A 12,201-nucleotide genomic window follows, 5' to 3' on the forward strand; every position below is an offset into this window, starting at 1 on the left:
ACCGGTGTTCTTCCCTTCTCACCTCCCCGGGGCCCCGCCCGCCGAGCTCCGAGGTTCCGGGAGCGGTCGCGGGAGTCTGTCCCCGCCGCCGCCGCCGGTGCCGCCGCTCGCCCCGGGGTCCTGCCCCGCGGCGGGGCGGGGGTGAGTATCTGTTCTCTGCTGTTCTCTCCGCGGACGCGCGGGTGGACCGAGAGCCCAACGCGGGGACGGCGTGTGCGTCGCCCTGTGGGGTCCGGGTCCCCCCCGGAGCTCCCTGAGGGGGGAACCGCCTCATGGCGGCCCCTTTCCCCCGCCTGAGCACCCTGGTCTCCCCTTCACCCCCGGTGTCTCCCCTCTCCTGAAGCCCATCCCTGCAGGGTACGTGGCCTCATTTACCCTCGGGCCTCCTCCCTTCCCCTCTGTGCTCAGTTTCCCCCTTGCCTCCCCCAAACACCTCCCTTTTATTCACTGTTATGTACTTTTTGTTTTAACCTATAATTGCTGCCTGGCCCATAGAGGCCTGGGGAGGGCCTCTGGGGAGGGCGGGGGGTGCCAGAGCTTATATCTTCTCCTGACAAAGGGATGAGTCTCAGTACAGTCACTGGGCTGGAGCGATTTCCCAGGGCCCCAAATATTTAGGGGGTTTCCTTCCCTCCACCCCGGCAATTAGTTCATTTAGCAGGGATATCCCGCTGAAATGAATGTTTCTGCTGTTTCAGGAAGGAACCAGCCTTTGCTGGTCATCCCCAGAGAGCGTGGTCACCCTGGCAAGAAGGAAACGAGGCAAAAGCAACATCTTCACCATCCACAGGGTGACTTTGTTGTCAGATATCCCTCCAGCATTAAGCTTTATAAACTATGGAAGATCCTAATTAACCCAACGTGGTGGGATGCTCCTGCATGACTTCTTGGTTTACCTCTGGCCGTTTATATTGTCCTGTCAGTTTTCGTGGATTTAGAGACTCAAGGCACATTTTGAAGCAATTTTTTTGCTGTAGCATGACAGGATAGCGTCTGGTCGCCGCTGTCTTGGCTAAGCCAGGAAGGGTATCCAGCCTGCATGGACAGGGCAACATTCGCCTGTTCCACTGCCTTTTTTCGTGACTACAGCAGTTCATCTCAGGGTGCATTCTGTCTCCCCGGAGGACACGTTGACTTTATTGAAAAAGTAGAATCATTCACGTACTCGGACTTCTTCCGGGATTATTTGATTCCGAACCATCCCTGTATTTTCTCAGCTAAATTCACTGAAGACTGGGGCAGCCGGAGAAATTGGGTTACTTGGGATGGAAAGCCTAACTTTGATCATCTGCTGCAGAAGTTTGGTAAGTCATGGCATTTTTAATACCTAGTTAAAACGTGTATGCTAAGTGACAGCTCTTTTTTAATCTTAGGAATAGAACCACTAGACGAAACCAAGCAATTCTTCAGACTTTTTTCTAAGTTAATACATTCATTTTCTGTACTTACACTTTATGTTGCGCAGATTCCAATCTCGTATTTATTCCCATAATGACATAAAATAAAAAGCGTTGTATAATTTCACCACACCAATTTATATACCTGCTTAGCTTTAACCAGAGGAGCGGCCTGACACTTTCCCCAGGCAAGGGGAAAGTATTCTGTAGTTACAGTGAAATATCTCTTCAGGCTGTAAAATATTAGTATATTTAATAGGAATCAATACCACACTTCTAATGTAGTTTAAGAGGAAAATTCGGGTAACATTAAACAAATAACCTCTGGTCTGAATCATGATTGCCTGGAATGATGGTGTTGGGTGTGCGAGCTGGGCTAGGGATTGGTGCTTTACGTGTTTGTACTTGGCATGATAGGGCCCAGGTATGAGAGGCTGCTGCAGTGGATAAGATTGAGGGAGCTCAGTTTCAGCATCAGTTATTCTGTCACCATGTGGGCTCAAAGAGTTTATATTTCAGGAGAGGCTGTAGTACCTGTTGCCAACTGTGATGTCAAGGAGTACAATTCTAACCCGAAGGAGCAGCTCCCCTTCAAGGAGTATATAAAGTACTGGAAAGAGTACATTAAAAATGACTACCGTTCATCCCGAGGGTGCCTTTATCTAAAGGACTGGCACCTGAGCAGGTAAGAGAGCACTGTGGAAACCCTTGCATGCCATGCGCAGCAAAGAGCTGCTGTGGAGCTTTAATGCTCATCTTTTAATGCCTGAGCGTTTAAATGCCGGCAGTGCTGGTTGGTAGCACCTGCCCACCAAAATATCAGTCTTATACTGCACCGCTCTTGGGGTGCGTCACACAACAAGATCCTTAAACAGGTCATTGTTTCCTGAAGAGGCTGACATTCCTGGGCACTTTCCTTTTCATCTGTTTTTTAAATGACTGTATGTTATCCCTGTGGAAACCGTGTGGCTGTAACATCTGACTTTTGTTTGACTGCTACAGTGCCAACCTTGCTTCTTAAAAAGAAGGGGGACATTTCTAATTATGTTTAATTCAGTGAGCGTGCGTCAGTTATAATCCTTTGTTATCTGTTGTTTTTTTTTTTTTTTTTCTGTTAAACTTTCCAGTTGTTAAAGTTCTCTTCACCCTGTTCTGGTTTTCCTTCTGCTCCAGCCTGCTGCTTGCAAGGTGGATGCATTGTCCCATCCCTATGTCTGTGTAGGACTTTTATGTCTTTTCTCCTAAATCTCTGCTTCCTTAAATGTATCCTGCTCTTAATCCAACTTTCTTGTGATCACCTCTTGTTTTTATTCTTGAGTGTGCCAGTGACTTACAATAGAGGAGGTTTGGCAGTCTCTGCCTCCCTGTTTGTCTGCTTTCCCGGACACCGGTGCTGTGGCTTGCTACAGGAAGTCTGCACGTGCCGCCCAGGATGGGAAAGGGGCAGCACATCCTGTGGGAGGAGGCTATGCACTTGTTGAAAATCCCACAGCCCGGCTTCCCTCCTAACCCTCACACCCCCAGCCTGTCATCCAGTTGGACAACCAGTCTTGCAGGCGTCTCATCTAAAGAGAAGGTGTTTATTAGGAACTGTCTTTGCCATAATTAGGAGTCTCCCAAGTAGTAGTTAACCTTCACAGCTTTGCTGGGAGACAGAAAAGCACTATTGCATGCACTTTGTATGTAACTCAAGAGTTGTCAGTGATATAAAGGAGATGATGGTAGCAAAGTATTAGTGGCCTGCTAGAGACCTGATTGGTCTCGGTATCTGGGTTTTGGGAACTGAAGTAGAAGGAGCAATGCTGCATTTTTCGGAGACCGATTTCCAACACATTATCTTTTTAAGAGCTTTCCCCGAGCAAGATGTTTATACAACCCCTGTGTATTTCTCATCCGACTGGCTGAATGAATACTGGGATGCTGTAGCTGTGGATGATTACCGGTTTGTCTACATGGGACCTAAAGGTTCATGGTAAGGCAGTGTGGTTTCTGTCATTCTTACACACTCATATTTAAGATTTAGTATTACAGGGGAATTATCACATTGTACATCATGCTACAGAGGCACTGTGTGGCCATACGGTAGTGTTGTACCTGAACCCAGCCAGTCTCGTTTCTCAAGCAGCTCATTTAGTTCTGGATGTGAGCTGTCCTTATGCAGTCAACTAAAGTGCTTTTGTGCTTCAAAAAGCCCTGAATTGTGCACACAAAATCTGCAAAAGTTGCCAGATGGCTTATATAAGGTTTTGGAGCAGAAACTCCCTGGGGATCATCAGGGATTTGTGATTTGCAGAGTCAACAGAAGCCTTGGAGGGGCGCTGATGAGTTGGTCAAATATTTTGCAGGTGAAAAACTAATTCCAGCATTGGTGATAAAATTGCATTTACAGTGTTCTCATCAGTTCATGTCACAGAATCTCCTGTCATTGAGGTATTTGTGGGACGGATTCAAAACTAGCTGTTGGAGAAGCATAGAGGCTATAAAACACTGCGATACTATGTAGATATAGTGGCCTTTTAATACTTAAGGCAGTCAAAATTAAATGAAGTGGATGACATTTTGGGATCAGGTTTGCATAGTAAAGGTTGATTTCTGTGTGTATGTCTGATTCTCAGAGACTGTAATTTATCTTACAGCTTTTAGGCATTGGCTTGACTTAAACCTCTGATTTGCCCCACAGGACTCCATTCCACGCTGATGTCTTCCGTTCCTATAGCTGGTCAGCCAATATATGTGGGAGAAAGAAATGGCTGTTGTACCCCGCGGGACAGGAGGAGTACCTGAAAGACCGCCATGGGAACTTGCCCTTCGACGTGACTGCACCTAGTCTTCAGGACAGGAGCGTTTACCCTCGCTACAACCAAAGTCAACCCCCTGTTGAAATTGTGCAGGAAGCAGGGGAGATAGTCTTCATCCCCAGCGGATGGCATCATCAAGTTTACAATCTGGTAAGATAACTGATACCAACCTTTTCATAACAGAGAGAGATAATCAGGCAGCAGGCTTGAATCAGATCAAACTGTTATTGCCACAGCATGTTGTGGATGCTAAAAGTCTAACGGGGCTGCAAAAAAGCTTAGAGAGGTTCCCACTCTGCTCCGCGCTGGTGCGGCCTCATCTTGAGCACTGCGTGCAGTTCTGGGCCCCACAGTACTAAAAGGATACAGAGCTACTGGAGAGCGTCCAGAGGAGAGCCAGGGAGATGGTGAGGGGTTCAGAGGGGAAGCCGTACGAGGAGCGGCTGAAGGCACTTGGTCTGTTCAGCCTGGGGAAGAGGAGACTGAGGAGAGACCTCATTGCGGTCTACAGCTTCCTCACAAGGGGAAGAGGAGGGGCAGGCGCTGACCTCTTCTCCCTGGCGACCCCGGATAGGACCCGAGGGAACGGCAGGAAGCTACGGCAGGGGAGGGTTAGGCTGGACATTAGGAAAAGGTTCTTCACCCAGAGGGTGGTGGAGCACTGGAACAGGCTGCCCCGGGAGGCAGTCACGGCGCCAGGCCTGACAGCATTCAAGCAGCATTTGGACAACACCCTCAGCCACATGGTGTGGATTTGGGGTTGTCCTACGCAGGGACAGGAGTTGGACTCGATGATCCTTGTGGGTCCCTTCCAGCTCAGGACATTCTGTGATTCACGGAGGAAAGGGCTATCAGTGGCCGCTCAAGATGATGGCTAAAAGCAAGCCTGAACTCATAAGCTCCCTGGGTCATTGACCACTAGAAGCTGGAAGAGCGTACAATTGAAGAAGCTGTCTGAACTCTCTTTTCTTATTCTTTTCCTCATTAGATGCCACTAGTCACTGAGAAAAAAATAGGATGCTAGGTGAGATGGACTTATGGTGAGGCTGTTAATCTTGGTTTCTAACTGTAAATTGTAAATTAATTATGGAAAATGCTAGCAAATTGTCTTCATGATTACAAACCAAAATTAACAACCTTGTTCCTTTCTCCCCACCACCTTCTCCCACCTTTGTGCCCTTAAAAGGTATGCTCAGGCAGCGGAACTAGAGACATTTGCCAGTTTACAGAGTGAAACAAGATGTGATTGTTCGGAGACATTAGAAAGAGACAGCCTTTCAGTGCAGTGGTGGCATTGGTGCCAAGGAAGCATTTCCCTTGCTGAGGAATATGATTTTACATTTTGCAGCACCGGTGCTGTTACGTCTGTGTTCTTGCATTTCCCGTGTAGATCCTAGTAACCATTTGAATTATTCCTTCAGGAGGATACCATTTCCATTAACCACAACTGGGTGAACGGCTGCAATGTGGCTATAATGTGGTGCTTCCTGCAGGATGAATTAGCAGCTGTCCAGCGGGAAATCGATGAATGGAAGGACCCTATGGACGATTGGCACCTACAGTGCCAGGTATAACAACACAATGCTGGCTGCCTGACTCTCTGTTAGAGGCTCATGTATTTCCAGGGTGCATTGCACCACCTTATGAGTTCTAAGACACACAAGTCCTTAACCTCATACCTGGAATTAGTACATGTTTCATATGGAAGTAGGAACTGATGACAGCTTCATTTTGCAAGAAATCCTATGTATAAGATATATAGATATAGATATTACCCCATGCAACGCTACAGGCTGGGGGAGGAGTGGCTGGAGAGCTGTCTGGCAGAAAAGGCCCTGGGGGTGTTGGTTGACAGTCACCTGAACATGAGCCAGCAGTGTTCTCAGGTGGCCAAGAGGGCCAATGGCATCCTGGCTTGTATCAGGGATAGTGTGGCCAGCAGGACCAGGGAGGTGATAATGCCCCTGTACTGGGCACTGGTGAGGCCGCACCTTGAGTACTGTGTTCAGTTTTGGGCCCCTCACTACAAGAAGGACATGGAGGTGCTGGAGCGTGGCCAGAGAAGGGCAACGAAGCTGGTGAAGGGTCTGGAGCACAAGTCTTGTGAGGAGCGGCTGAGGGAGCTGGGGTTGTTTAGTCTGGAGAAGAGGAGGCTGAGGGGCGACCTTATTGCTCTCTACAACTGCCTGAAAGGAGGCTGGAGCCAGGGGGGGTCGGTCTCTTCTCCTCAGTAACAAGGGATAGAACGAGAGGGAACGGCCTCAAGCTGCGCCAGGGGAGGTTTAGGTTGGATATTAGGAAAAACTACTTCACCGAAAGGGTGGTCAAGCATTGGCCCAGGCTGCCCAGGGAAGTGGTTGAGTCTCCATCCCTGGAGGTATTTAAAGGACGGATAGACGTGGTGCTCGAGGACATGGTCTAGGGATGGCCTTGGCAGTGATAGGTTAATGGTTGGACTCGATGATCTTAAGGGTCTCTTCCAACCTTAACGATTCTATGATTCTATGATATAAGAAATACTAAAGTCATATTTGAAAGGGGAAAGGCTTGTGCCAGTGTATATTTGCTATGTCAAGGAGGTTAGGGTGTTGTCTGAAAAACTAATGCTTCAACTGCTCTTCTTCAACTGTCAACGTTAGTATTAGCATCGAGATCAGTCCTTTATGTAGTATTTACGTTCCCCTTTATAAATGCTTTTTCGTGCAAACAGAAGAACTGATAGACAGACCCCACACAGCAGAACTGGTTTGAAGACATTCATGATGAAACCATGAATCTGAAACAAGCAAAATTAAGGTGAAGGTGGCAGCAGGTTTCTGTGTCTGCAAAGTGATGCTTTCAGAACACATAACTATACTGAGCAGTGTTGTATGTTGTATGCTTCCAAAATCTTAAGCATGAAACAAATGTAAAGTTTATTTCTGGATGCTGTTATTGCTGCTAGGTTGATACCCTTCAAAAATAGTTTCAAAAACCACGGCCATTTAATGCTTAGAAGAAACAGACTGTTGTTTTTGGGGCTAGGGGCATTTCAAGTAAGATAAAGAATTTTAGGGCTATCAGTGAATTAAAAAAACATGATTAAACATGGTTACTTATGATTCCAGATAGTTACTCGCTTGATAAAATACGTTTTTATAATTCTTACTGTAAATAAGAGTCGTTTCCATTTCACTGTTGTTTTCTTCCCCTAGTTGATCATGAAGTCTTGCACGGGTATAGACTACAAGGAGTTCTACAACTTCCTCAAAGTTATTGCAGAGAACAGGATTTCTGTCTTGGAAAACGGCCTCGATGACGAAGCTTCGGCAAAGAACACTCCAAAAGCTGCCATTTCCACCTTGGGCATGCTCCATGCAGTGTTTGATTTAAAGAGGACTGTGAAGGTGTTAACATCATTGAGTGCTAATGAGGATTTCAAGAAACTAGACCTGACGTCACTTTCTCCACCTCCGGAGGCATTGCTCCACCACTTGAAAGCAGCAATAGATACAGCACTACTCTAACTTCCTATTTATTCAGTTCTTTGTAAAATGAACCTTTTGCAAAATGGGTGTTTGTAGAAAACTGGCTCCTCCCTGTTTAATAGCTGGTGCAGTTCAAGTACAAAGAGCCTTAATACAGAGTGGGGAGAGAGTACATTCGTGAGGAGCCTGAATACTTTTTAAGTTGACAGCATTTGTTAATCTATAGTAATTGGACAGGAAAAAAAATCTCAGATAAAGGAAAAACCCAAATCAAATTAGTAGTATAGTATGAGCCCTGCTGGTGAGTATGCATTCAGGGATGGGGAACAGAAATTCTCTGTGGATCAAGCTGTCAGGGCTAAACGCCGAGATCGCAGTCGTCTGCACCGGATTCCCTCTGCTTCGGAGAGCACTGTGTACAGACAGCAAACCTCCACTGCAGGCTCCAGCAGTTAAGCTCTGCTTTGTCTGGTCACACCTAAATTGCTTTAAGACCTGTCCTGCTTCCAGGTGCAGCTCAGCCTTTTTTTTTCTTTTTTTTTTTTTTTTTTCTAAAAATAGTAGAGGACCCTAGTTAGTTAGCTTCCCTCGAAGCCTGAGCTGGCTCAACAGCTGTAGCCTGGATGTGGAAGAGCTGACTCTGCTATTTTCCTGTACAGTGGCATCTCTCTAAAGCTGAAAGTCTCGGGTAGAGTCATCCTTCATACTGCTTCACAGTCTGCAGGATTAAATTTAACATGTCAGGAAGCTGGAGTCCTGATAGCAAATCTGCCACTAATAATTTAAGCTATGTGATCCACCCGAGCTCAAAAGGAGGAACCTGAATGTACTCTCACATTCCTACACACTATTTCAAGGCACAGTATTTTATCAAGCAGAGATTTGATTAATCAGGGAAGCTAGCAAGTAGCCTCATATTATCTCCTAAAAAAGCCATGCTGTTAACACACCAAATAGCACTACTGCATGGTGACAGAGCACAATTTGCAACCTGAATGCTACCCTTGGGCTAAAAGAGTGTTTCCAGTGAAGTGTTTCTCTTGCTTTTACTGGTTGGTGAGAAAGCCTAGAAGCACAAATGGCTGCACACTGTTACCTTAGTTGCCCCTTTAGGGCTCACTTGAATAACTGCTCAAGAACTTCCTCAGTTTTCAACCAGATGACCAGTAAGAGCAACGAATAACCATAGGTTTAGAAAGTGCAATAGTAGAAATCTTCAGTAGGCTGAAAAATCACATTGTTTTCTAGATAATCCTGTGGAGTTTGTACACGCATGCATTTTGCATGTCCTATTTTCTAGTAGAAGTTCTGCATTTTGAGTAGGAAGTGGTACCTGAAATTAAAATCAATACCCAGCGCATGGAAGAATGTGGAAAAAACAGACTTTTTTTTTTTTTTTTTTTTTTTAAAACAGCTGTGACTACATCTCAGTGATTCAACCTTCTGGCAGGGTGTTTCTTTGGACTGGAAAACTGCCAGTTTTAAGCAACTCTGAAATTAAAAGTTCACAGCTGTTACTTATGGCTGTTTACATTCTCAAAGACAGGCAGCTGGAGCTTGCTTCCTTAGATGAATAAGGTGAGATTTCTAGAGGTGAGGAACAAGGGTTTAAAGCTGACAATCAGTGTATCGGTAGGAAACCACGTTTTTGGTCTTGTATTCCCCAGTCTCACTGCATGCTGTGTAACTGGAATTGGCACCGACCACTTGAAACACTGCAATTTTATAAAGGGTTTGCTTAGATGAACAGTACTTTTCATGTCCCATGAAGCTGGAACGGCTTGGCTTTGCTGTGTGAAAACAGCAAAAATACAAGTCTAGCTTTTACACCGAGAACCCAGGATCTCAACATACCCAGGACCAGTTTAGACACTGTCCAGCAGACATCATCCTCATTTGGATGGATGGCGGCAGTTTGCTGTGATGCAAAAATTCAGGCAGCAGTTTGCAGGGAAGAGGCATCATTTCTGCAGTTAGTTCCTCTTCCCTGTGGAAACTGGTGAGGAAGAAGGTAGGCCAGCATGGTGAGGTGGCTAAAGAGGGGTTCAGGTAAAGGAAGGTGAGTCTCAACTACTCACGCTCTCTTCACCCGAGCCGTCTCTGCACCACAGCTTCTTCAGCTCTGAAGATGTGTAACAGCCACCCTTCATAAGGCCGGCTAAGGCTTGGTGCGGTCAGTGCGAGACACTGGGGTAAAAAAAGAGTAGTTTAATTGCAGGAAAGGATCTTAAAGTTTAAGCCATGTTCTCCTTGGTGATTTGGCAGGGGACAGAAGGACAAAAATTAGTTCTATTGATTCAGTCTCTCTTACAATTACATTGGGAAACTAATTTGTAGTTCAAATTCTCCATTCCTACGAATGGCCCAGGCAGTAAGGGAGCCACATATTTTCTGAAGTTAAAGAGAGAAAAGCAAATTCTCGAATGCCTGAAGATAGCAACAAGATTGGAATAAGAAATGCAAGCCTGGAATCGCTCTTAAAAATTCAACAGCTTTATTTAAATACAAAGTTACTGTAAAACATACATTATGATACTCTTCATACCAATATATTAACTATTGTAATCAGTGTACTATTTATTAAAGCGTAACACTTGTGATAAACAGGAGGGAACAGCCTGTAGAGTTTTGTTTTGTTTTCCTGAAGTCACAGACCTGGACAATTTAAAGTCAAACTAAATAAAAAAAAAGGCAGGTTAAAATCTAGTTCAAAAGAGCTTTTGCTCTAAATATGCAACTCAGACATGACTATTTTTGTCTGATAGGAACAGGATACCAAATATCCATTTGCCTTTTATAAAGGCAGCATAAAACCCAGCCCAGTTCTAATCTGATTTGCACCCCACTGGCGTCCGTGGGTGATCTGTCAGCACGAATCTGTGCACCTAGGAAACCCAGTGTTTTTGCAGCTCTGTCAGTGCAGAAAGCCAGGTGGGTTTAGGTTTTGTCTCACCAGGTTTGGAGGTTTCTCACCCCAGGACAATGTATGTCCTATTAGGCACACATCAACCCCTGCAGAACTAAAAAGCAGCACTAGCATGTTCAAGGTGCAAGTGTGATATCCCTGAGATTCAACAGCAGTCTGCAGAGTAAAAATATACACGTTTAAGTATCATAAAACAAGGAAGTTAGTGAATAGCAGCTTTACAATGCAATGGAGAGGTACTGAGTTTGGCATAGGTAGGAAGAGGAATGGAAAAACCTTCCTCTTCGGGATGCCGGAAAAGCCGCCTCGCTCCAGGAACAGGTTGTTCAGGAGCGCGGAGATGGCCTCTCCTGTCCATGCCACATTTCTGCCAACCAGAAAGAGTCCCACCAAAACAGTTCTTGTGGTTTCATCTAACCGCTTTCTATCAAATAACCTCCCCTGTGTCAGTTCACCAGTGCAAAACGAACACAGCACCTGAGAGAACAGTTAAACGAGGTTTCGAGGCAAATTGCTATTTGCAGGAAAGTGAAATAAAACTACAGGGCAAAAGAAACCTTGGCCACTTTCCGCAAAAGAGATTCCCAAACACAAGCTGAGGTTGCGTATTGAAGGCTTTTAGCCCACAGCATCCCTGTCTCTGCTTTACCATCACAGCGAGTCCAAGAGAAACCCAGCAAGAAACCCTCATCTGATAAAGAACGGTTCATCCTTTTTTAAAGGCAGCCAGGACAGCAGTAACTTGTTTGCTTCTTCATCCAACAGTGTTTGGTCGAGAAAGTGCAGCAGGGAGGAGGCTCCCCTCGGGTCCTCGGGCTCAGGAGCTGTGAGGCACGTGGCAGCTCTCTCTTTGGTGCAGCCGCATCCTCTGGATGTGTTCGTAGCATGACTGGGCAAGGAACAGAGCAAGCCATTAAGGAGACGTTTTGGAACTTTGCGCCAAAATCTGGTCTCTCGCACACAACGTGAAGCCATGCTGCCCCACGGGCTAGACAAAAGATTAAATCTGCATGTTATAAATTAAAGCTAAACACATTCTCTAGACTAGAAGGAACTTCTATAACTAGAAGTTATAAATTAAAGCTAAACACATTCTCTAGACTAGAAGGAAAATAACCCGTGCTAGACATAAAAACAGCCGTCTAAAATTAAATAAGAGTATAATGCGTCAGTGGCTCTGCTACTCAAGAAAGGCTAATGCAGGTCGCGACTGTCACTGTTGAAAACCTTTCCTTACCTCCAGTGCTGTTAACAGAAAGTCGTACAGTCCTCCTTTATTGGCGGGGTCCATCAAGTCTCTGATCAGATGGATTTCAGCTCCCAGGTGCTGTATTCTAGGAAAAACAAAAAAAAAATGTCACAACCAGAAGAAATCTCTAGGCACTGGTGATTGTGGGCGTATGTTTGAAATCAGATTATGGAGAGAGGGAGGCACGGCTCTGGAAGTCCATTGCTGATTCCTTGTGCACCACCTTGATCTACTGGAGACTGAGTCCTTGAGGTATCTGGCATGACTGGATCTCAGCAAAAATGCTCCATTACAAGAAATTTTCAACTCCTCCATTTTTCACAGTCTCTCTTATTCCCCTCCTCTCTCATCTGCAGTCAAGAAA

The 12,201-nt window shown here is 45.6% G+C and overlaps 2 protein-coding genes across 6 annotated transcripts in view; one reads left to right on the plus strand and one right to left on the minus strand.

The window, feature by feature from the left end:
* Positions 1–76: 76 nt before the first annotated feature.
* JMJD4 (jumonji domain containing 4) lies at positions 77–8,030 on the plus strand. The gene is made up of 7 exons (XM_082327848.1): positions 77–141; positions 699–1,304; positions 1,917–2,082; positions 3,244–3,369; positions 4,078–4,345; positions 5,617–5,763; positions 7,390–8,030. Exons 2-7 carry the CDS (start codon positions 1,040–1,042, stop codon positions 7,699–7,701), a joined length of 1,284 nt encoding a protein of 427 aa, XP_082183974.1. The 5' UTR covers positions 77–141; positions 699–1,039; the 3' UTR covers positions 7,702–8,030.
* Positions 8,031–10,267: 2,237 nt separating this feature from the next.
* Positions 10,268–12,201, minus strand: part of ALS2CL (ALS2 C-terminal like) — a 49,978-nt gene continuing 48,044 nt past the window's right edge. For all 5 annotated transcript variants that reach the window (XM_082303860.1, XM_082303859.1, XM_082303858.1 and 2 more), the window contains 2 exons: positions 11,826–11,922; positions 10,268–11,477 (listed from right to left, as the gene is read on the minus strand). In XM_082303860.1, coding sequence (XP_082159986.1) covers positions 11,406–11,477; positions 11,826–11,922 — 169 coding nt within the window. In that variant the 3' untranslated portion in view covers positions 10,268–11,405. The remainder of the gene's footprint in view (positions 11,478–11,825; positions 11,923–12,201) is intronic.

Source organism: Platalea leucorodia (genome assembly GCF_965183815.1).
Source record: "Platalea leucorodia genome assembly, chromosome: 1".
In the NCBI taxonomy this organism is placed as follows: Eukaryota; Metazoa; Chordata; class Aves; order Pelecaniformes; family Threskiornithidae; genus Platalea; species Platalea leucorodia.